The sequence below is a fragment of the Mytilus galloprovincialis genome, chromosome 3 (assembly GCF_965363235.1).
Source record: "Mytilus galloprovincialis chromosome 3, xbMytGall1.hap1.1, whole genome shotgun sequence".
Classification (NCBI taxonomy): Eukaryota; Metazoa; Mollusca; class Bivalvia; order Mytilida; family Mytilidae; genus Mytilus; species Mytilus galloprovincialis.
Genome location: NC_134840.1, coordinates 55,041,163 through 55,067,764, shown reverse-complemented (window position 1 = coordinate 55,067,764; position 26,602 = coordinate 55,041,163). Strand labels below are relative to the sequence as shown.

The 26,602-nt window shown below is 32.6% G+C and overlaps 1 protein-coding gene across 10 annotated transcripts in view; it reads right to left on the bottom strand.

Moving 5' to 3' along the window:
* Positions 1-4,276: 4,276 nt before the first annotated feature.
* The window catches only part of LOC143068347 (hemicentin-1-like), a 166,363-nt gene continuing 144,037 nt past the window's right edge, over positions 4,277-26,602 (bottom strand). For all 10 annotated transcript variants that reach the window (XM_076242320.1, XM_076242321.1, XM_076242323.1 and 7 more), the window contains 20 exons: positions 26,175-26,474; positions 25,297-25,593; positions 22,922-23,224; positions 21,960-22,265; positions 20,875-21,177; positions 20,383-20,679; positions 19,516-19,821; positions 18,623-18,925; positions 17,693-17,998; positions 16,633-16,932; positions 15,430-15,729; positions 14,224-14,478; positions 13,449-13,757; positions 12,564-12,812; positions 11,817-12,080; positions 8,941-9,063; positions 8,429-8,501; positions 6,448-6,498; positions 5,950-5,985; positions 4,277-5,570 (listed from right to left, as the gene is read on the bottom strand). In XM_076242320.1, coding sequence (XP_076098435.1) covers positions 5,336-5,570; positions 5,950-5,985; positions 6,448-6,498; positions 8,429-8,501; positions 8,941-9,063; positions 11,817-12,080; positions 12,564-12,812; positions 13,449-13,757; positions 14,224-14,478; positions 15,430-15,729; positions 16,633-16,932; positions 17,693-17,998; positions 18,623-18,925; positions 19,516-19,821; positions 20,383-20,679; positions 20,875-21,177; positions 21,960-22,265; positions 22,922-23,224; positions 25,297-25,593; positions 26,175-26,474 — 4,916 coding nt within the window. In that variant the 3' untranslated portion in view covers positions 4,277-5,335. The remainder of the gene's footprint in view (positions 5,571-5,949; positions 5,986-6,447; positions 6,499-8,428; positions 8,502-8,940; positions 9,064-11,816; positions 12,081-12,563; positions 12,813-13,448; positions 13,758-14,223; positions 14,479-15,429; positions 15,730-16,632; positions 16,933-17,692; positions 17,999-18,622; positions 18,926-19,515; positions 19,822-20,382; positions 20,680-20,874; positions 21,178-21,959; positions 22,266-22,921; positions 23,225-25,296; positions 25,594-26,174; positions 26,475-26,602) is intronic.

The following is a 26,602-nucleotide window of genomic DNA, read 5'->3' as shown; positions in this document are numbered from 1 at the left end:
TAACAAGCACTTTATTTTACATTTTAATATTTTATGATGTATTTAAAAGAGTAGTTATTGTTGCAAACTCCTTTAGAAATTTGAATTGATATCAGTTTTGGAAAAAGGGAAACGGGGATGTGAACAAAAAGGGGGGGGGGGGGGGGTTTAAATTTTTCTCATTTCAGATTTCATAAATAAAAAGAAAATTTCTTCAAACATTTTTTTGAGAGGATTAATATTCAACAGCATAGTGAATTGCTCAAAGGCAAAAAAAAAACTTTTAAGTTCATTAGACCACATTCATTCTGTGTCAGAAACCTATGCTGTGTCAACTATTTAATTTTAGATTTAAAAAGTTTGAAGAAGAAATCTTTAATTGATTTGTAAAATCTTGACATTTGTTTTGTGTAAAAAAAAAACCATGTAATGTCAAAAATTTGATCACAATCCAAATTCAGAGCTGTATCACGCTTGAATGTTTTGTCCATACTTGCCCCAACTGTTCAGGGTTCGACCTCTGCGGTCGTATAAAGCTGCGCCCTGCGGAGCACCTGGTTAGTAGATTGATAAAGGGTCAACTACATGTGGTCTGTAGAATAGAATTAAGGTGTACATGTCCTTCTGACCTTGAACTAATTTTTACAGTTGAAGTTCATATTTTATGATAAATTTAAAATCAAGATGTGGTACAATTGCCAGTGAGTCAACTATCCACCAGAGTTGAAAGGAAGGGGTTTGTCAGTTTCTGATCACTGAGTAAAAGTCCATTATCTTTGGTGTATAGATTAACAGGTGTACAATTCCTCCTGATAGGATTCATCTGAACTTATTTTTAGGGGTTTATCAGTTGACATTCAGTTCACATAATAAAGTCTGTTTTTCAGTCGCTATAATCAAAAGTTCAACTATATTTTGTGTATAGAATGATTGTACTGAGGTGTTAAATTTTCTGACAGATTTCATTTGATTTTGAATTGTAATTTCATTGGTTCATCTGTTGATGTAAAGTTTTTATAAGGTCACTGAATAAAAGGTCAACTATATTAGGTGTAAAGAATGATTGTTAGGTGAAAAGGACTGACCTCATTCTCATTATTCATAGGTTAAGGTTCATCATAACAAACAGACAAATATGGCTGTATTTACATGCCAAATACTACTATGAGTACAGATTTACCTGTGAAGTTGGAAAAGTTTTAATGCCTGGCATCCACTAGATATATTCAAGTTAAATGTATTTTGTGTTTCATTATCTTACAACTATAGGTGAGTTAAAGAGTTTATCTGAGTCAGTGAGTGGACAATATCAAAGTAATTCATGTGTTTGTTTATTTTTACACCTTCTGCAGAAAGGAAAATTAAAAATTAAATGGAAAGGATTGCTTTCAAATTCAATAGAGGAACAACAAGGTGTACGACAAGGCAGTATCTGGCCACCGACAGCCTATAAGATTTTTATAAATTCACTTTTACAAACTTTTGAAAGAAATCAATTAGGAGCATGTATAGGACCCATTTATTGTGGTATCCCAACAGTAGCTGACGATGTTGCTTTAATCTCTACAGATCCATATGAATTACAAACAATGCTAAATGTACAGGCAGATCATGCAAACAAATTGAGATATCTACTCAGTGAGCAAAAATCTACTATTTTGGTATATAACGATAAATCGCCAAAGTCTTGGTCGTTGAATGGTAAATCAGTAACACTTTCTGAATCTGCAGTTCACATTGGAATAGATAGAAATATAACTAAAAATGCTGGGGTTAAAGAAGTTGTGAACAAGTGTATTACTACTGCAAGAAAAACTGTATAGTCTCTTATGGGTGCTGGGTTACACGGTTTGAATGGAGTCAATCCAAAAGTTTCTGTACACTTGATACAAATATATGTTATACCTAGACTTCTATATGGTTTAGATGTCATATCGCTCTCAAATACAGATATACAAAAGATGGAATTATTCTTTAGACAATTATTAAAGCAAATTCAGCACTTGCCCACACGCACATCAATAGCTGCAACTTTATAATTATTAGGGCGTATTCCTATAGAGGCAGAAATTCATAAGAAAATTCTGAAAACATTTGGAAATATAATTAGAAATGATAAGTCCGTTGAAAGAGAAATTGCTTTTAGACAATTAGCTATGAAAGATGAAAAATCTGGAAGTTGGTTTACAAAACTACACAATTTAACTGTAATTTATGGATTGCCATCACCTTATGATATCATTGAGAATCCACCATCAAAAATAAGCTGGAATAGACATGTGAATAACTGTATAAATAATCATTTTTTACAAAATTTAAAGAAGGAAGCTAAAGAAAAGTCATCCTTGAAATATATTAATTTTAATGATTCCAACATAGGAACAGTGCATAATATTTGGAAAAGCAGTGGGACTGACCCGTATTCCGTTAATATGGCCGCTATTAAAGTTAAAATTGCCACCGGAATAATGATTCTTCAGTATCAGAGGTCTAGATTTTCAAAAAACTTTATCTCAGCAAACTGTCCATTATGTAACATTGAACCAGAAGATATGACTCACTTTATACTTAAATGTGAAAAGCTGTCAAGCATAAGAAATCGCTTTATCCAAGAGCTGAAATCTCTTCTCGTAGATTGTAATAAGCCACCTTTGCTAATACAAAAACTATTTGATGACAAGGAGAATCTTTTACATCTAATTATAGACTGCACATCATACCATTTTCTTACCTATAAGGAACAGGTCCGTATAGAGACATTAACCAGAGGTCTGTGTTACAAACTATATCACAAACATTTATTAATGTCGGAGTAAATTTATTCTCAGTATAGGCGGTATAAAGAAAAACCAAAGTATAATACATAATAGATAACAATTCGATATACATATATGCATTATGATCCGCATTTTACCTGATTGTGTCAGGATTTATATAGAGATTCTTATTCTGCAATTTTAAGAGTTGGATAGTGTTTGAACTGAAAACTCGTATCCAAGGCTTGTAAGATATCAAGTGGTTTTAGATTTTAAGTACTTTATATGCATGTTATATATGGAATAATTGCTTACCAAATGAACAGTGGAAATATTTTAGATTTTAAAGATAATGAGGATAGTGTTTGAACAGTAAACGCTAATGCGAGGGCAGGAGTGCTATATATGTAGAAATATGTGATATGGAGATATAAATAGTGAACCGGTTATGAACGATTGGACTGTGTAATATATATAGTTAACTTTGTTTACATGGTGATGGATTAGTCCGCATGCTGTATATATGTTACTGTTATAAATTATAATAACTACGTCTACTAATTTTATGAGTGCCCGTGTTTAAGGGATAGGGTGCAAATAAGAAGTACGCTATAAAAGCGAAGCTCTTGCTAGAGGAGGAAGATAAACACTCAGTAACAAGGTAACAAGGAAAAAAAAATGCCCACCAAAAACCAAGAAAGATTTTATCTTTCTTAAACACAAAATGCATTTAACTTTTATATATCTAGTGGATGCTAGGCCTTAAAACTTTCCAAACAGCACAGGTAAGTCTGTACACAGAATATTTTTTTAGGTGAAAAATACGGCCATATTTGTCCATTTGTTATGATGAACCTTAAGGTTTTGTGATTTTGTGTTTCTAAAATACATTTTGTACTTAGTGTGATAAGTCAACTATATTTTATAACAATTCATTCAATCATGGATCACACTATCGCATCAGTAAAGTCTTTGTCCTTATAGCTGGAAGGACGTGCTGGATCACCTCCTGATAATACATTTACTACAACATGTTACGCTGCCCAGATGGTTTAACAACAATCTACTTTTATGAGACTTCTGTAACGTAAACCTGTGTCAGCAATTTTCTGAATCCTTTCGTGAATGGGTGAGTTTTACATGCTACCCAGACATTATGTTGAAGTGTTACATATTTGTTGTACACAAATCAGGCCGTCAGTTTACTTGTTTTGATTGATTGTTTTAAATTTGTTATTTCTGGGCTTTTTATAGCGGACTATGAGGTATGAGCTTTTTTCATTGTTGAAGGCCTTCCAGTGAATATCTGTGTCATTTGGCCTCTTGTGGAGAGTCGTCTCATTGGCAATTATACTACATCTTTTTTATATGAAAACTATACAAAAGTTTTAAAGTCAATGAACCATGACTGAGTGAGCCACAGCAGGAAACTGTTCATCTTAGACTTGCTTTTTTCACTTTGGTGAGGTGAGACAAGAACTGTTTAAGCATTTATATATGCAGACTTGTAATGGAAAACATAATTGAAAATGAACTACAAAATGAGTATAAATTTATTAAAAAATACCTGTAATGTATTAATAACAACAAATGAATATCAATAGAATGTTATAACAAAGACATTATGACTTTTTAATAAAAAAAGAGATCAGTCTGTAACAGATTTGATTGTTCAGTCAGTATTCTGTGAAGAATATAACATTTTCAACAATATAAAGCCTTCAACAACAAGCAAGTTTCATATTCTTTTATGCTATTAAATCTATAATTCCATATGTATATTATGTAAGTTAAGTATGACTTTTGATTTGTTTGAAATACAACATAGACAATGACCACATTTAATTACTGAAATTGTAAATAAAGGGATGAATCTAAAAAAAAATAATTTTTTAATCTTATTCGAATTTTTGTAAATGCTAAATATAAAAAGAAATGTTAAAATGCAATGCGATAAGTACTGGTCAATAAAAAAATAAAAAATATATATAATTGTGTAAATGTATATAAAAAATGTTTGATAATATATCATTTATTGACTATGTGTTACATATTCAAGATCTATTATCTTTTACTATATATACATCATATAACTATGATTACTATACAATACTAAATATATATATATATATATGTACATAACATATCATAACATAACATTCAAATTTATCTGTCTTTCGGACCTTAATTTGGTTCAATGAATGATCTATACCCAAATAAACTTATCAAAAACAAAACAAACAAAACAATATATCTAAAAATTAATCAAATTTGTACTAAAAGGGTTAAAACATTATTCAAATAATTTCTGAAAGGGTAAATATATTAACAAAATAATTTCTTTTTCAAATGAATTGAGAAGAAAAAAAGAACATATTTTTAATTAATCAAATTTGTAGAAAATAAATTTCATTGAAAAACTTTAATAAATTTTGAACAAGGCCAACTCATGATGGAATCATTTTGAACAGCAAAGCAGTCTTCTCAATGCACAATCGGTCGTGAATTCATCCACTACCACAATTCGAAAATGTTCATTCATTCAATGAGTCTTTGCAAACTGCTGTTAAACAGCTTCTATCTGAAACTGTCTAATGAGATTACTGTGCGGTATCTATATACACATCTCCTGAACGATCTACGGTACGGTAAACGCTGCTGCCTCCATTGGTTGTTTGGTAAACATCACCACCGGATACAACTCTTTCCTCGAGAACAACCTGCTCTGCTTTCCTATTCTTCTTCCTTCTCCTTCTGCGTTCCTCATCGTAATCAGGCATATATTCTACAGCTGGAAGGTACTGTGTCTGTGCCATTCTGGGAGAGTCATATTGCCTAAAATACATAAATTACAAGTTATAATCTTCTGTGATAACGAAACCATCAATTTATGTCAGCTGTCATCAAAGAACAGATTTTGGGTAATACTTCATGTTTATTAGCCAGTTGTCCTATGTTATTTCAAAGAAACACATGAAAATACCTTTGACTTTAACCAAAAAATTAAAAGTCAAAGAATTTTTTATCCATAAACTTTTTTCCAAAGTTGCATTCATTGCTTCTATTCTTAACCTACACATATGCATTTGCTGAGTAAAAAAACTTCTTAAATCTCTAAAAAATCTCCACAAAATGTCATAATCCACAGTGATTTTACTTTTATTTAATACATATATTTTGTAGAAATACAAAGACTGATAAACTTGATACTTACAAATATTGTGGTTCTTGTTGTACATATTCAATAGTCCTGTAAAAGAATAAAAGGCACAATTTAGAAATACTAAAATCTGGAGTTCCTTTAGTCTTTGGAAGAGAGTTGGGTGACAGGATTAGTTGTCTAAGACATCTTTTATTTGTATAGTGTCTTGAATCCACATGAATATAATACAATTGAACTTTAAATAATGTTGGTTTTTTTTTACATGTTTAAAAAGAAGCTTGTCTATTCAAGCATAAACCCTTGGTGTTTTGTGAAGTAATCACCTCTACAGTTTCTCTACTAAAAAAACTGGACGTAGACAGTTCTTGGCTCTTTAATTGTTTTAGTGTAAACATGGTAATATTATAATATTTCTGGAATATTATAACTCATATATTCATAATTTGACATTAAAAGGTAATCAGGGCTCACTTTTCCAAAACAATTTTCTGATTAATGAACCAATGAGATCACAAGATGGTAATATTGATATAAAATATAAATACTTACTTGTACTGAGGAACCATTTGTAAGTTGACGTCTTTAAAGTAAATTGGATCCCTAAAAAAAGTGGAAAACACATTAATAGATTTTCAATTTATGTTAACTTACTCCTTTAGGTATATATTCAGTGCAAAGTCCTTGAAATGTTTAAAAAAAAAAAAAAAATCTGATCAAATAATATAATGTCATATTTCATTCCATTTTTCTAAAAAATGGGAGAGACTTTGCATTTATTATACAGGTATAGAAAACTCCATATTTTGTCACAAAAACATTAAATATGTCTTGCATATAAAGTACAGAAAGTAAGAAATTATTCTGTTGAGTTTCATTCAATTCAAAGTAAACTTCTGCAGGGGATCTTACATTCACAAATTTTCTTTGACATCATAAAGACAATACAGACAGGAAAGAATATTGTTACTCACTAAGAAATGGCAGGCCATGATAAAAAAATCAATCCAAATGGTGGTTATATATAATTGTAATCATTTCAATAGAAGCTTAACCTTCCTAAATATATTTTTTTACAATAAGTTACACAGTCCTAAGCAACGTTTAACAAATGCAGATAAGCATTTTCTGCTACTCTTTATTAACTTCTACTACTACTTGTTTCAACTTGTACTCCTTCTTTTAACTTTTATTACTACTTGTTTCAACATCTACTTCTTGTTTTAACTTTTACTACTCCTTGTTTTAACTTTCACTACTTTAAAAAACTAGAGGCTCTAAAGAGCCTGTGTCGCTCACCTTGGTATATGTGAATATTAAACAAAGGAAGCAGATGGATTCATGACAAAATTGTGTTTAGGTGATGGTGATGTGTTTGTACATCTTACTTTACTGAACATTCTTGCTCCTTACAATTATCTCTATCTATAATGATCTTGGCCCAGTAGTTTCAGTGGAAAATGTTAGTAAAAATTTACAAATTTTATGAAAATTGTTAAAAATTGACTATAAAGGACAATAACTCCTTAGGGGGTCAACTGACCATTTTTGTCATGTTTGACTTATCTTTAGGTCTTACTTTGCTGTACATTATTGCTGTTTACAGTTTATCTCTATCTATAATAATATTCAAGATAATAACAAAAAACGTCAAAATTTTCTTAAAATTACCAATTATGGGGCAGCAACCCAACAACCGGTTGTCGGATCCATCTGAAAATTTCAGGGCAGATAGATCTTGACATGATAAACAATTTCACTCCGTCAGATTTGCTCTAAATGCTTTGATTTTTGAGTTATAAGCCAAAAACTGCATTTTACCCCTATGTCCTATATTTAGCCATGGCAGCCATCTTGGTTGGATGGCCGGGTCACCGGACACATTTTTTAAACTACATACCCCAAAGATGATTGTGGCCAAGTTTGGATTAATTTAGCCCAGTAGTTTCAGAGAGAAGATTTTTGTAAAAGATCACTAAGATTTACGAAAAATGGTTAAAAATTGACTATAAAGGGCAATAACTCCTTAAGGGGTCAACTGACCATTTCGGTCATGTTGACTTATTTGTAAATCTAACTTTGCTGAACATTATTGCTGTTTACAGTTTATCTCTATCTATAATAATATTCAAGATAATAACCAAAAACAGCAAAATTTCCATAAAATTACCAATTCAGGGGCAGCAACCCATCAACGGGTTGTCCGATTCATCTGAAAATTTCTGGGCAGATAGATCTTGACCTGATAAACAATTTTACCCCCATGTCAGATTTGCTCTAAATGCTTTGATTTTTGAGTTATAAGCCAAAAACTGCATTTTACCCCTATGTCCTATATTTAGCCGTGGCAGCCATCTTGGTTGGATGGCCGGGTCACCGGACACATTTTTTGAACTACATACCCCAAAGATGATTGTGGCCAAGTTTGGATTAATTTAGCCCAGTAGTTTCAGAGGAGAAGATTTTTGTAAAAGATTACTAAGATTTACGAAAAATCCCCTTCGGGCCAGGTGAGCTAAAAAAATGTACTTACTTGACAGTAGTCATTGGTCTCTGGACTGGTACTTCCTCAATCATCCTAGGAGAAGCTTTCCTTGCACATAATCCTAGTAATAATAAAAACTTTTTACTTTAATACAACTTACAAAAATGTTGAACTTATTGGCATCCAGGTTGACCAAATCAGATTGAAAGATAACAACTTTAAGTGTTTATGCCATAAAAATCAAAAGTTTACAAAATAATTTACAGTACAAAACTCATTTTACATTTTAACAAGAAAAATTCTAATTGACCATACAGGTTTTCTTTACTCTTTATTTGGCTATAATGATCCCAGAATGTATTAACATGATCAATGAAAAATATTGTTGATTTTAGTTTTATCTTCAAACTATTTGTTTAAAAATGTGTCAATTATTTCAATATATTTTTTTCAAAAAGTTTTCAACCTGCAAACAAATGAGATAAAAGAAGCAGTTTAACATGTTACACATATTATTACCCATAATTCATTAGTGACCTTGAGCCTATATAATTACTGACCTCTTGTGAAGCAACAGATGATGATAACTGCAGTGATGGCAATGGCAAGTAAGATACCAACTACAACAGCTGCTATTTCTGCTGCTGTCAGTTTTTCAGATGATTCTACAGTAACTACGGTTGCTAAAAAATAATAAAAACATCAGCATGTAATAACAATTTTTTTCAATGGTGTTAAAGATGTGCAGAGCAACTGATATATAGAACATGGCGTAAAACCAGAACTAGAGGCTCTAAAGAGCCTGTGTCGCTCACCTTGGTCTATGTGCATATTAAACAAAGGACACAAATGGATTCATGACAAAATTGTATTTTGGTGATGGTGATGTGTTTGAAGTTCTTACTTTACTGAACATTCTTGCTTCTAACAATTATATCTGTAATGAACTTTGCCCATTAGGAACAGAGAAAAATATTTGGTAAAAATTTACATAAATTTACCAAATTAATGAAAATTGTTAAAAATTGACTATAAAGGGCAATAACTCCTTAAGGGGTCAATTGACCATTTAGGTCATGTGGACTTATTTGTAGATCTTACTTTGATGAACATTATCGCTGTTTACAGTTTATAGCTATCTATAATAGTATTCAAGATAATAACCAAAAACAGCAAAATTTCTTTAAAAATTACCAATTGGAGGGCAGCAACCCAACAACCGGTTGTCCAATTCATTTGAATATTTCAGGGCAGATATATATTGACTTGATTAACAATTTAACTCCTTGTCAGATTTCCTCTAAATGATTTGGGTTTCAGAGTTAAAAGCAAAAAACTACATTTTACCCCTGTTCTATTTTTAGCCGTGGTGGCCATCTTGGTTGGATGGCCAGGTCATCGGACACATTTTTCAAACAAGGTACCTCAAAGATGATTGTGGCCAAGTTTGAATAAATATGGCCCAGTAGTTTCAGAAGAGAAGATTTTTGTAAAAGATAACTAAGATTTACGAAAAATGATTAAAAATTGACTATAAAGGGCAATAACTCCTTAAGGGGTCAACTGACCATTTCGGTCATGTTGACTTATTTGTAAATCTAACTTTGCTGAACATTATTCCTGTTTACAGTTTATCTCTATCTATAATAATATTCAAGATAATAACCAAAAACGGCAAAAATTTCATCAAAATTACCAATTCAGGGGCAGCAACCCAACAACAGGTTGACCGATTCATCTGAAAATTTCAGGGCAGATAGATCTTGACCTGATAAACATTTTTACCCCCACAACATATTTCCTCTAAATGCTTTGGTTTTTGAGTTATAAGCCAAAAACTGCATTTTACCCCTATGTTCTATTTTTAGCCGTGGCGGCCATCTTGGTTGGTTGACCGGGTCACGCCACACATTTTTTAAACTAGATACCCCAAAGATGATTGTGGCCAAGTTTGGATTAATTTGGCCCAGTAGTTTCAGAGGAGAAGATTTTTGTAAAAGATTACTTATATTTATGAAAAATGGTTAAAAATTGACTATAAAGGGCAATAACTCCTTAAGGGGTCAACTGACCATTTCGGTCATGTTGACTTATTTGTAAATCTAACTTTGCCGAACATTATTGCTGTTTACAGTTTATCTCTATCTATAATAATATTCAAGATAATAACCAAAAACAGCAAAATTTCCTCAAAATGACCAATTCAGGGGCAGCAACCCAACAACGGGTTGACCGATTCATCTGAACATTTCAGGGCAGATAGATCTTGACCTAATAAACATATTTACCCCATGTCAGATTTCCTCTAAATGCTTTGGTTTTTGAGTTATAAGCCAAAAACTGCATTTTACCCCTATGTTCTATTTTTAGCCATGGTGGCCATCTTGGTTGGTTGGCCGGGTCACCGGACACATTTTTTAAACTAGATACCCCAATGATGATTGTGGCCAAGTTTGGTTTAATTTGGCCCAGTAGTTTCAGAGGAGAAGATTTTTGTAAAAGTTAACGACGACGGACGACGACGGACGCAGGACGACGGACGCCGGACGCAAAGTGATGGGAAAAGCTCACTTGGCCCTTCGGGCCAGGTGAGCTAAAAATTAAAAAACAAGAATGTGTCCAAAGTACACGGATGCCCCACTCGCACTAACATTTTTCATGTTCAATGGACCGTGAAATTGGGTAAAAAATCTAATTTGGCATTAAAATTATAAAGTATCATATGGAACACGTGTACTAAGTTTCAAGTTGATTGGACTTCAACTTCATCAAAAACTACCTTGACCAAAAACTTTAACCTGAAACTCCCACTTTCATTTATTATGTTCAGTGGACCATGAAATTGGGGTTAAAAGACTAATTTGGTTTTAAAATTAAAAAGATCATATCATAAGCAACAAGTGTACTAAGTTTCAAGTTGATTGGACTTCAGCTTCATCAAAAACTACCTTGACCAAAAACTTTAACCTGAAACTCCCACTTTCATTTTCTATGTTCAGTGGACTGTGAAATTGGGGTCAAAAGTCTAATTTGGCTTTAAAATTAAAAAGATCATATCATAAGCAACAAGTGTACTAAGTTTCAAGTTGATTGGACTTCAGCTTCATCAAAAACTACCTTGACCAAAAACTTTAACCTGAACGGACGGACGCACAGACGGACGCACAGACGAACGGAGCCACAGACCAGAAAACATAATGCCCCTCTACCGTCGTTGGTTGGGCATAAAAAAAAAAGATAACTTAAATGTGCATTAAATTAAGTATTGAAGGAATGGTAAAACCTCAATAATAAAAATACATTCTCTTTTCTTTCAGAAACATAAATAATTTATACATTTTCTACAATTAAACATACAAAGAACACATTACTCAATATAATCAAGTAATGAGAAATTATGGAATATGTACATAGGAGGGGATGAAAGGATACATACATCTTACTCCTTCCTTAACATGGAATTCTATAAGAGATGACTGTCCAACAGTATTCTTAGCCATACAAGTGTACGTTCCAACATCCTGTAGACTGTCCATATCTACCAAGAATGTATCAGAGTAGTGATTGAGTAGTGTTGTTCCATCCTTTGTCCAAGACCACTCTGTGGCTGCAGGATTAGATCTAGTGGCACAATGTAAAGTAACAGGGTCACCAAGAGTCCTCTTGAACTCTGTTGTTGTGACTGTACTGATTGGTGCAACTACAAAAGGCAATTTTCACATACATGTACTTATAAAACAGTTTCTATTGCTGGGATCAATAAAATGTCCATATTATCTGGTGAGTTGAGAATTTGCATAAAGAGAAAGCAGTATTGTCTCACTCTTTAAAAGGAGCCGTTATAACAGAATAATAATATCTCAGATGGCATTAGTCAAGTTTATTTGTACATATAACAAAGCCATCAGCTGATTTAAGTTAAAGACTCATGTAACAAAACTATCACATCTATACATTGATAAGGATATCATTTTTTTTAACTGACCCATGTCATAATTTACCTATTCAACAGTAGATACCTGTATTTGTCAATAGGAATAAGTGGTAGAATATGTTTATCTTATAAATTAATGAAAAATACAGATTGAAATTTACATGGGGATATGGTTGAAAATTATAAGATACAGATTTAAAAGGATATGATTTATCATACTAGTTCATACAAATTAGAAGTAATACTTACATCTAACATTAGCATCCATACTAGCTTGGGCCATTCCCTGTGAGTTAGTGGCTACACAGGTATACAGTCCACCATCAGTACTGACAGTGCTTGTAACAGTCAGTTGTGGTCCTGTCTGAATCATTCTGTCAGCATAGTACCAAGCAAAAGTAGGAGCAGGATCTCCCTTAGATGTGCAGGTAGCATCGAAACTAGCTCCAGCAATAACATCCACATATACTGGATTAATTCTCACATCGAAAGGTGCAGCTGGAAAAATACAAATAACCAGTCAGTGAATTGCTATAATTTATATACATAAAATTGTATTACTCAGTTTCACTTTTCCTTATACCGAAGATAAAAAAACAAGACGTGTAAACTAGTGATTCAGGAGCTTGATGAGTGGTTGCTGTTTGTTGGTTTCTTTTTTTTTTTAAAAAGATTAGACTGCTGGTTTTCCTGTTTGAATTGTTTAGCACTAGTAATCTTGGGAACCTTTTATAGCTTGCTCGTCGATGTGAGCCAAGGCTCAGTGTTGAAGGCTGCACTTTGATTTCTAATTGTTAACTTTTTAAACATTGTGACTTTAATGGAGAGTTAACTCCTTAGACGTCATACCACATCTTCTTATTTATATTAAAAATTATAATGAATTCTTACAATAATTGATAACTTTAAGATTTCCTTATTTTAATTTTTTTTCTATATAACTATCTTTTTGTTTATACAAAAAAAAATTGAGAGAAGTCTTCACTATTGAATTGAATTATAATATAACTTTGTTATGACTGAATCTGACAGAACCACAACAGTAGCCTAATTACTGAACATGACAGTTCAACAACAGAAGTCTTATGACAATACATAATATAAAAATGTTTCCAACATTTACTTTACACTAACCTTGAGTATTGATGTTCAAAGTGACGATTTCACTCTCTCCTGTACCAACCAGATTTGTAGCCAAACATTGGTATGTACCAACATCACTAGCCTGTAGATTATAGATTGTAAGACCAGACTGGTATAATCCACCTCCGGCATATTTGTTTCCACCGACTGTAATTGTCTCGGTCACACCACCAGACACCTTCCTCCAGCTAACTGCTGTTACGGCAGGGTTAGCAAGGTGTGTGCATGGGATGTTGACAGAACCACCACCGACACCGTTAAATGTGGAAGTTGAGGTTGAAATAGTAACATCAGGCTTATCTGTAATGAAATAAATTGAGAATGTTGCAATGGCAAAATAATAAAAATAAAGAAATTCATATTTCACCATTTCAAGTATTTTAAGAAATCAAATCTATGATAGATATTGAATTCATACATATGCACATGTATGACACAAATATAGAGCTTTATTTGGTAGAAAGTCACAAAAAGAGGATGGTCATAACTTTATGGGTGTCAATTATAATGTTGTTATTTCTTTACTGTGAATTGCTACTTAATTTGTCTACTTAAATATTTCAGTAAAAAGCAGTCTTCTATACAAAGAAATAAAGCATTTACCTACATAGTTATTTATAAAATGCATCAATTTTCCTGAAAATTTTGCCAATGCTTCAACCATCCTGTTTCGACTTCATTTGATCATGAAATGTTTACATATACAACTTCAAAACCAGCTGTAAAAGCATTTTCTTATATTTTTTTTAAATTTTGAACAACTTACATTGAACATCAACTGTAAGAGCTGCTTCATCTAAACCATAGTTGTTACGTGCACGGCAGGTGTAAGTTCCCATGTCAGTTCTGGCAGAGATGTCAATCCTCAGTTTATCACCAGTTGCGAAAGTTTGAACACTGTTATCTTTATACCAGGTGAATGTAGGTGTTGGATTAGCTGTGCTGACACATGTGGCAAGGATTAAGTCACCTTCTGTCACTGTGATTCTGCTTGGTGTTACATAGGTCAGTCTTGGAGGCTCTAAAAATTATTATAATTCAAACTTTAACTTTTTATAAATAACATGTAATATCTGAAATCAAATATTGTTGTCAGAATGCCTTCCTAATTAGTTGTTAGAATGTCTTACTAATTATTTGTTATTAGAATGCCTTTCTAATTTGACATCAGAATGTCTTTCTAATTTTTTGTAAGAATGCCTTTCCGTATTTGTTGTTAGAATGTCTTATTAATTTATTGTAAGAATGCCTTACTTATTTACTGTAAGAATGTCTTACTGATTTGTTGTAAAAATGTCTTCCTAAATCTGTTGTGAAAAAGTCTTACTAATCTGTTGTAAGAATTCATCACTTATTCATTGAAAGAATGCCTTACTTATATGTTCATCGTCATCTTAGTTAATAAAACATTTTCCCTAATATAGGATTTTGCTATATTTTTCTATAAATGAATTTTATCTTATACTTGATAAAAAAAATCAAATAAAAAAAATGGGGTCTCCATTCATTAACCCTCACAATCTGCCTTCAAAAGAAGCATACGTTTTTGTAAAGGTACTTTTTTTCTGTTGAACTAATAGGAGAAATAGAGGTAATATCGAAATAAAAAAAGAACTAAATTACAGAAATCGCTTAAATTTTACAATAGTTTAGTTAAAGGACAGCTTATTTGAAAATAAAAATAAGGAATATAGGTCACCGATGAGTTAAAAAAGATTTTCAATTTTAATGCCAAAAAATGGAATTTTTGCACCAAAGGGAGATAATTTGGAGTTTTTTCAATGATATATACATTTTTAAAGTCATCTGGGGGCCAAGACGAATTGATTTTTTTTTAATGATTTTTTAACCATATGATAAAGTAACAACTAATTAAGTAATAAATAACATGTGTAATAAAAAAAAAGAATGCTTAATTTTTTTCTGAAATTGTTATACCTGCGTGCCTCCTTAAATGTCACATGATTCTTACCTCCAACAACATCTAAGTAGACTTGGTTACTAGATCCAGTTCCTACAGTGTTAGTAGCTTGACATATATACTGTCCCTCATCATTGTCTTCTACATTAGAGATGGTAAGAGCTGGTGTTGAGACAGTTCCACCTGAGTATCTATTGTTACTGGTTATAGACAGGGTTGTAGGAACATTATTGACCACCTTTTGCCATGTGATGGTAGTTTCTTTAGGATCAGCAGTGACAACACAGTTAATAACAACAGACTCTCCAACATTAACTGTTGGTTTAATGCTGGCTAATACAGATGGTACATCTGAAAAATTTAAACAAAATATTTGTTTTTACCAAGTTAGGAATATGACAGTTGTTTTCCTTACTTTGGAATGTTTGAGCTTTTAATTTTGCCATTTAATAAAAGGACTTTCTGTTTTACAATTTTAATTGGAGTTCGGTATTTTTTTCTTTTATTTTTTCCAGATCAATGGATACTAAAGGAAAAGTAGTTAACTCCATTGCTACAAAACATGCTTATTTAAATTTTTGTACTTTGCAGACTATTAATGTCTTTATGTCTCATCATACCATTAAACACATATACAAGTCCATTTCCAAAGACAAATGTCTGACACTGAAGTATTCAAGGGGGTCCAAAAATGACAACAAGCATGAAAATGGTTTAAGGATGTACTTAGGTGAGGTTAGGTGAAAATTAATAAATTAAGAAGTTAAAATTAATACTATAAACTGGTAGAGCATCAATTAAGGATAAAAATAAGCTAAAAATATTGACAGGTCATGGACCTCCTTTTCGAGATATTTGAGATTTAAAATATGGCGGGAAAAGGCTGACTCTGACTTTTACCTTATATTTTCATTGGTATTATTAGTTCTCAAAACAAAAGAAAGAAAATTAAGAATCTTCTAAAATTTTGGTAAATGACATTTCATGAACTATTAAGTTTTATATGAAAAAATTAATGGGTGTTATGGGGCAAAATATTTTACATTGTATTGTATGGAAAAACACCAAGGAGTCCGAACATTTGACACAAATTCCAAAACCTCACCTAAGTACATCCTTAAATATATATACATACACTTTTTTATAATTTTGGAGGTTGGGGTTGAGGTCTTTCTCTGACTCTTCTAGGTGCCAAATGGGACAATCAATATCAAAATCACAACCATTTGTAATTTCATATAACATTTTACTTACATCCTTCGACATTGAGGAAAGTCTGTGAACTTTGACCGGCTCCAATTCCATTTGTAGCATGACAGATATAAGCTCCCTCATCACTGTCCTCCACATTAAATATGATCAATGATGGTGAACTAATAGTTGAACCTCCGTATTTAGCTCCTGTCATGGTGAGAGTAACAGTATTGCTGTTGACTATTCTGGTCCAGTAAACACTTGTATGAGTTGGAGAGGAAGTGACTTCACATTCTAGAGTGATGGGGTTACCTCTTTGTACACTATAGGAGCTCTTTAAAACTCTGACAGTTGGAGCAGCTGTTAAAAGAGAGAGTGAGAAAAATTAATGATAACTTCACATATGGTTATGTTCCCCTATCAAAATGTCATCTCAATCTTAATACTTACCTTTTGACTACTGTATCTTGATCTTACAGTCAAAATGTCATCTCAATCTTAATACTTACCTTTTAACTACTGTATCTTGATCTTACAGTCAAAATGTCATCTCAATCTTAATACTTACCTTTTGACTACTGTATCTTGATCTTACAGTCAAAATGTCATCTCAATCTTAATACTTACCTTTTGACTACTGTATCTTGATCTTACAGTCAAAATGTCATCTCAATCTTAATACTTACCTTTTAAATACTGTATCTTGATCTTACAGTCATATTGTATTACAAATTTTAAAAGATACTTAATTTAATTTCATAAACATTATAAAGTGCTTAAAAATACCATGTTCCTAAATGATTCTCATGTTTTAAATCTTTACACTTTTCTTTCACAAATCTGATATTATAAAGTCAAATATATTTTTTGCTTCCAAGTTCCAGTTCATCATATCAATTAATTTACAATATCCTTAATATGCTAATGTACAGGTAAGTTACAAACTGTTGCCGTTCAACACTAGTTACTGTACATTAGCTCATACCAGCAACTTATTTACTCCATTAATTAAACTTTTCTTCATAAATCATAGTAATATTACTAATAAGAGTTATCTTAACACATAAGAAAAGCACCCCCCTCCCCAAAAAAAAAAAAAAATAAATAAATAAGTACTAACCTCCTGTAACAGCTACAACTCCTCTTGAACTTTGACCTGTTCCAACAGAGTTGGTAGCAAAACAAATGTACTCTCCGACATCATTACCATCAGCAGTTAAGATAGTGAGGGATGGTGTCTGTACGGTAGAACCAGAATATTTGTTGTTGTTTTGTACAGTGATGGTCTGTGTGACACCATTACCACTTATTCTCTGCCAGTATACACTGGTATGAGCAGGAGAGGATGTAACAGTACATCCAATTACCAATGTGTCACCATAACCAACAGTGTATGATGTCTGAGTAAGTACAACAGTTGGAACATCTGAAAATGTTACAAATAATGTTCTGTTAGTTTCACTTGTTATATAGGGGAATTGAAAGATACAATCTATGGACTAAGTCAGTACTATATTAAAACAGGATCTGACATTAATAAATGTTTCAAAAAACCTTATCAGGACCTTTCACATGAAACAACCTTTTTTTTTCAAATTGCCTGGGGTATGAAACATGTAGAATCTCAAAATCATCATAATTCTGTTGATCATTAAGCACATATTAAATATCAAAATTGTATCATATTACCTCAATTTACCTGATTTATATGTCGAATAGTATTTTTTTTCAAATTTTAGTGATAACGCCAGGTAATCTTATTTTTTTCTCTTATAAACTGTAAAGTGCACATAGCCTAGGCCATGGACTATAATGACTTAGCCATACTGAGGTTTCATTTATTTTCATGGGTACCAATTTTCTTAGATTGAGAAAAACATAAAGCTTAGACATTTTATTGAGTGTTTTTTTTCAAAGTCTGCCATCAAGCCTGCAGAAAATTTTTACTTCATTGAAAAATTCAAATTTGTGGTTCACTTTTACCCACAAAATCAATGGAAAATATTATCCAATGAATAAATATGAATCCATAGTAACTGTTAAAACTTACTTCCAGCTACATTGAGAACAGTTATCTGACTCTGTCCTGTACCAACACTGTTTTCAGCCAAACATCTGTAACTGCCAGCATCAGCTGCTGTGGTACCAGTTATAGTGAGAGATGGAGTATTCAGTGTTGATCCACTATATTTGTTGTTGTTGGTCACAGTAATCTCTTGTGCAGCTCCATTTATAATCCTCTGCCAGAATACCCTAGTATGAGCAGGATTGGATGTGACTGTACATCCCAATGTAATGGCACTTCCAATGTTGATAGAATACGATATTTGAAGAACATTGACAATAGGTGCATCTGAAATACAAATAGAAATAGTAATTATATTATCAAATATAGAGTTATACCGTCATTTGGATGTGAATTTTGTTATATTCCTAAAATCCACAAAAATATGCTACACTACTAATACTATTCAGTGGTCCTTTCAAGATCAAATTAGTAATGGTTTCCTGCTTCCAACATCATAGAAAACAATGAACAGCTTATAGAGGTTTAATACTTTAATATTAATTTTTGAAAGATAATATTGGTACCATGTGGTATGTTGAATAATGGACAAAATGAGAGATAAAATATTGAGATTTCGAAAAATACTCCATAGAAATAAAGCTTTCAAAAGTCAAAATGTGAGACTTTACTTTTCAAAACTTATCCAGGTATAGTTTTCACAATAATAAAAACATTGCAAAACAATCCTGACAGTACTTGTAAAAAGATATACGTCTCAGCCTCCTCTTTAGGTTTTGATTATTTAGGACTTTATTTATGATTATTTGATTTAATATCTTATTTCAAAAATAATTAATGATTATGTGATTTTATCCGCAAAAATTTGTGATTATGTGATAACTTGGACACCCTTCTGATTTTGTAAAACAACTTACTTCCGATGACATCTAAGAAGGTCTGAGAGCTCTGGCCAGTTCCTACAGAATTCTCTGCATAGCATACATAGTATCCTTCATCTGCAACAACTGCATTGCTAATGGTCAGTGATGGTGAGCTTACTGTTGAACCACCATATTTGTTGTTAGCTGTGCCCATGTTTATATCTTGGGCAACACCATTAACTATCTTTTTCCAGTAGACTGATGTGTGTACAGGGTTGGCTGATACAGAACATTGGAGTGTAACGGAACTTCCTACATTAACACTATATGTGGGAGCAAGAATATTAACCTGTGGAGCATCTGCAAATAAATCAGTGTATCATATAGTTTTGTATATCTATTTTTGGACTTGGGAAATGAAAGAGAAATGGGATTTATATAGGAGCACTGGTCTTGTTTCCAAATCAATTAAAAATGATGGTTTTAACCAAAAGTATTTTACTTTAAAAGATGTTAAGAATTGCAGTTGAAAGAGAATAGCCATATATTTTGTCTCAAAACAAATTTTATTTGAACCAGTTCTTGAAACAGAAATGATATTGTAGCAGAATGATATATTCTATTCTAAGCCTTGCATGTACAAATAAATTTCATATTAAGATAGTTAAATATATTCCTTTGATTAAAAAGAAATGGTTCAACTCTATGTATGATGAAAAGGGGTTACAAACACCTTAAACTGTTTTCTGGAATGTAATTAAGAGAAAAACACATACAAAAATTATGTAAAGAAAGATCTCTTCTATTAACATACATATCTCATTTTCTGTTTCAAGAACTGGTCCATTTTCTGTAACCATTGCAAAAAGTTCAAAATAATGATGGAAGTTTTAAATGTAAGTAATAATAAATAAGACTTACTTCCTATGACATTCAGGAAGGTACTTTGTGACTGTCCTGTTCCAATACTATTTGTAGCATAACATGTATAATATCCACCATCAGAATTGACTGAGTTACTAATGGTCAGAGATGGTCCATTGACTGTAGCACCACTAAACCTGCCGGTCACTTCTACATCAGTGTTTGCATTGTTCAATGTTTTTACCCATTTAACACTGGTATGTGCAGGGTTAGAGGTCACTGTGCAAGTCAAGGTCACACTGTTTCCAACAGTAACACTATACTGGCTTTGTTGAACAGTGACAATTGGTATGCCTTAAAAGGATAAAAAAAGATTATAATTATTACCTTGAAGTCTTTCTTCCTCAACATAAAATCACAAATAAAAGCACACAATTATTATATGAATGCAGCTTAAAACTATACTAGGTGAATATTAAAGTATCATTATGCGAAATGATAAAAAGCCTCAATAATTTGTGAATTAACAGTGTATAATTGTTGACTTACTTCCAGTTATGTCTAAGAATGTTTGCTGAGATACTCCTGTTCCAACAATGTTTGTAGCTGAGCACCTATAATATCCTTCATCACTATTGGCCACGTTAGAGATGACCAGGGATGGTGAGTTGACGGTACCACCACTATATCTGTTATTACCACTAATGACTATATTCTGATTCTGTCCATTAACTTCCCTTGTCCATTGTACAGAAGTGACAGCAGGATTGCCACTAACACTACATCCTAGTGTTACAGATCCTCCAACAATGATAGCGTATTGATTTGAACCAATTGTGGCTATTGGCAGATCTGTGAACATAAATGAGATATGTATGTTAATAGAAGAGATCTTTCTTTACATAATTTTTGTATGTGTTTTTCTCTTAATTACATTCCAGAAAACAGTTCAAGGTGTTTGTAGCCCCTTTTCATCATACAGTAGGTCAAACTATAACCTCCATTCCAGATCTAACTTTTTCAAAAATTGGTAAAGGATTCCGTTGTATCAGTGTTAAAGTGGAATGTTGACTGTACATTTTAAATAAAACTCAAACATTTTTTAAGATATTTTATTTTGAACTTGAAGTTGAAGATGAGATTCTGTCCAAGTTTCGTAACAATCCATAAAAAACATCAAAAGGTTTAAAAAAATGATAAAATACAAGCAAACTAACCGAATACGAATATATACGAATATAAAAAAGAAGATGTGGTATGATTGCCAATGAGACAACTATCCACAAAAGATCAAAATGAATACTTTATTTCTCATAAAACTACAATTACATAGTTATAGAGAACATACATAAATATAACTATAAGGTACACTTTTTACAAGCATGTGTGAACAATACAAAACCAAAAGTTCTAACTTTACCTACACACGCAATGCATTCTACTGTAAATATTTGTAAAACATAATATACTGTTACCACATCTGGATATCCTTCACTGTCAAGAATGTTGTTAACCAATCAAAACAAACAAGTTTGAGTATGATTTTGTTAATACATCAGATTCAGTAATGGAGAAGTCATATAAAGTAAATTAACCTAAATAAAATAAAATGTATAAGTTTTAATAATACTTACTTCCAACAACTGAGAGGGATGTCTGCTGGCTGTTTGCAAGACCAATAGAATTAACAGCAAAGCAGGTGTATGTAGCACTATCAGTATCATCAGCATTATTGATGGTAAGTGATGGATTTTGTGTAGATGATCCTGAGTATTTGTTTGTATTTGTGTTGGAATTAATGGTAGTTGTTTGTCCATTTTTCAGTTTCTGCCAGTACACAGACGTAGCCGATGGTGTTCCACTGACAGAACATACCAGGGTGATGGCGTTTCCATAATTAACACTGTACTGTGATTGAGCAACGACAACTGTTAATATACCTTTGAATAGAAAAAAAGTAATTGGTATAAAAATTATAATGCACTTTTAAAAAGAAACAATTTATAAGTTATAATGTAATACACTTTTAAAAAGAAACAATTTTTTGGTTATGGTAATACACTTTTAAAAAGAATCAATTTATTGGTAATTGTAATGCAACTTTCTTTAAAAACAGTAAATTGTTGTAAATTGTAACACAACAATTATATCCTTTTTTATTAGCTTCAAATTTTATATCCTTTTTTATTAGCTTCAAATTTTATTATTATATGACAAGGAGATGTGGTATGATTGCCAATGAGACAACTATTCACTAGAGACCAATTGACAAAGAAATGAACAACCAATTGGACCCATACGGTAGACTCAAAATTTTTCAAACTTTTCAATTATAATACCACATAGAGGCTCCATTACCAAGGAAAGGGATAGCTGGGTTCTTTCTAATTTAAAGATATAATCCTCATTTATTAAAAAAATGTCTGACCAATGGAATTTAACACCAGTCTGCCCAACTACCACATTACTGGTCATCTCTAACGAAGTTTCAATAATTCAGTGTGAATATCATCAGATAACATGTCTCTTTATTGAACTAATGGTTTGGATGACCAATATAGCATTTCTCAGAGTTTCAATTACATTCAATACTTACTGCCGGTTACATCAAGGTAGGTCTGTGAACTCTGACCTGTACCAACAGAGTTAGTAGCCTGACAGATATAATAGCCTTCATCAGAGTTAGCAGCATTGTTTATAGTAAGAGACGGTGTGTTGACAGAAGATCCTGAGTATTTGCCAACAGATCCAAGGTTGATGGTTGTTGTTTGACCATTAACCAATCTCTGCCATTGTACTGAAGTGTGTGTAGGGTTTGCAGTCACTGTACATTGCAAGGTCACAACATTTCCAACTTGAACATTGTATGTGTTTTGAAGCACTTGAACAACAGGTACATCTACAAATATAATAAAATCCATCGTTAGCTCTCTGTTTTGGTTATCAATTAAGAAAAAGGCGCAATTCTAAAAAAAATTAAAGAACCTTAGTGAGCACGCTCACATACCCCACGTCCCCACATTGTCATTGGAGAAATTAAATAAGTATAAGAAAAAAAAATTGTATAAGAAAAAATATTGAATAATAATTTCCTGTCAATATACATAGTATGTCCTTATTATCTACAAAATTTCATGAAATTCTGTTGTGTGTTTTCAGAGGAGTTGCGATGACAAACTGTTGCAGAAGTACATTGAGGCAAATAAGTTCAAAGGGGCATAACTCCTAGAAAAAAAATTGAACCGTAATTTCCTGTTGATATGCACATCTACATAGTATGTCCTTATTATCTACAAAGTTTCATGAAATTCTGTTGTGTGGTTTGAGAGGAGTTGCGATGACAAACGGTTGCAGTAATACATTAAAGTAAATAAGTTCAAAGGGGCGTAACTCCTAGAAAAAAAATTGAATCGCAATTTCCCGTCGATATGCACAACTACATAGTATGTCCTTATTATCTGAAAAGGTTTCGTGAAATTCTGTTGTGTGGTTTGAGAGGAGTTGCGATGACAAACGGTTGCAGTAATACATTAAAGTAAATAAGTTCAAAGGGGCGTAACTCCTAGAAAAAAAATTGAATCGCAATTTCCTGTCAATATGCACAACTACATAGTATGTCCTTATTATCTGAAAAGGTTTCGTGAAATTCTGTTGTGTGCTTTGAGAGGATTTGCGATGACAAACTGTTGCAGTAGTACATTAAAGTAAATAAGTTCAAAGGGGCGTAACTCCTAGAAAAAAAATTGAATCGCAATTTCCCGTCGATATGCACAACTACATAGTATGTCCTTATTATCTGAAAAGGTTTCATGAAATTCTGTTGTGTGGTTTGAGAGGAGTTGCGATGACAAACGGTTGCAGTAATGCATTAAAGTAAATAAGTTCAAAGGGGGGTAACTCCTAGAAAAAAAATTGAATCGCAATTTCCCGTCGATATGCACAACTACATAGTATGTCCTTATTATCTGAAAAGGTTTCGTGAAATTCTGTTTCGTGGTTTGAAAGGAGTTGCGATGACAAGAAACAGGACTGACGGACGGACGGACGGATGACTGACGGACGGACGGACGACTGACGGACGGACTGACTGACGGACGGACGGGTCAAAAACATTATACCCTCCGCAACTTCGTTGCGTGGGGTATAATTAATTAAGAATGAAGTACACAATTAAGTGTTTTTACCTGGTATACTGTGGATTCAAAAGTATTTGTGCGATAGGAGGAAAATTCAAAAACTCAAAAAAATACAATTTAGGTCACTTTATTGGGGGGGGGGGGGGGGGGGGAATGGAGTGGGCAGAGGGGTCCTGATCCCGAAATCCAGGGCTTAAAAACATGAAATCCTGAGGTCCCGAACTAAAAAAAATTCAAATCCTGACATCCCGAAACTCAAAAAGTATTCCCGGATCCAGAAAGGATCAATCCCAACATCCCGGGCTTAAAAACACCTGATTCAGACATCCTGAAAAAGGTCCTGCCCCCCCTCTTTATCAGAACTAAAATTTTATGATTCAACCATGTAATTCAGGACCCTCAAAATATTTGTCATTTGTCTCCATCCATAAAAATTGAAATAAAAGAAAATAAACAAATTCTTAGTATGCCTGCACTAAACAAAGTATCATATATACACATTTATAACCCTAATAATTCAGTGGTTATATTCTGCTTATCCATGATTACTTCATTAACACCTGAATGCATAGACAAAGAAAAATCTTCAATCAATCATTTAGAATTAGCTCACGATTCACCTATCTCAATAAAATTATGCTGATTGCTGATTGGTCACCTCTTCTACAGGGCACCATTCAAAATCAAGGATTCATGAAGAGTTTTTTTCACATGTTAGGACTTCAGGCCCTTGCAAGTAGGAGAGATCGATTACAGGTAGGGACTGAATTATTCCTGTTAACACATTAAGAGACACTGCATATATTCAACACTGATTTCATCATTTTTCACTTACTTCCTTGAACATCCAAGAAGGTCTGCTGACTGTTTCCTGTACCAACACTGTTTACGGCATAGCAAACATAGAATCCTTCATCATTCTGGACAGCATTGGAGATAGTTAGAGAAGGACTTGAAACTGTTGATCCAGTATACCTGTTACCAATAGTGACTGGTTGAGAAACACCATTAACGACCTTCTGCCAATATACACTGTTATGTGCAGGATTGGCTGATACTGTACAGGTAAGAGTTACAGTTCCTCCGAAATTAACTGAGTATGTAGGCTGAGGTACGACAACAGAAGGTGTACCTGGAAAAAACATTTAAACATTGTTAAATATACTCTACTTCTGTGTTTCAAACAAAATGTACTTTAGTCAACATTTTTACACCGCAATAAATTTTAATAAAAAGCAGTGTTTAATTCTTTAATGAATATAAAATTTTGTGAATTTTAATATCTTCGTATGTTAATTTGATGTTTAAAGGAGATTAGAATCATGAGCAAGAAAAAGAAAATATAAAACCTTGCAAAGAGATATCATCATTGAAATTGTGAAATTATATATCTTCCAAAATAAATCATTTTTCATTACATGTGTATTTGGTTATTGAATTAGTATTGCTTATATAAGTACACTTTACTTCATGTGACTTCATACAAAAAAATCATTTTCACCTGATTTCAACATGTAATGTCTTCAAAATTACAATTGATGGATTTCATGGAATGAAGAAAAAAATTAGCAGCTCTGCAAAAAGTGGATGATATTTGAGTTATCATACTGATATACACTTTGATGAACAGACATAATGTTTCCCGTCTAAGATGAGTGCATTAAGATTGGTTAAAATATGTATTGCTTTGGTTGTAATTGTATATAAACTTACTTCCAAGAACATCCAAGAATGTGTTGGCACTCTGTCCAAGTCCTACACTGTTGGTAGCGAAACAAATGTAAAATCCTTCATCATTATTATCAGCATTATTAATGGTCAGTGAAGGATTACTAACTGTGGAACCACTGTATTTATTGTTGTTAATAGTAATTGTGGTAGATACCCCATTGATGTTTCTCTGCCAATATACATTATTATGAGTGGGTGATGCTGTCACAGTACATTCAAGAGTTCTACTGGCCCCAATATTCACAGAGTACTGGTTGCTCAGAACAGTTACTACTGGGGTATCTGGAAAAAAATATGCAGTAATTAATATCAGTAAACAAGAATGTGTCCATAGTACATGGATGGCCCACTCCCACAATATTAGAACAGTTAATTTACCAGAAATTAGAGTGCTTACTGATCAAGGAGTA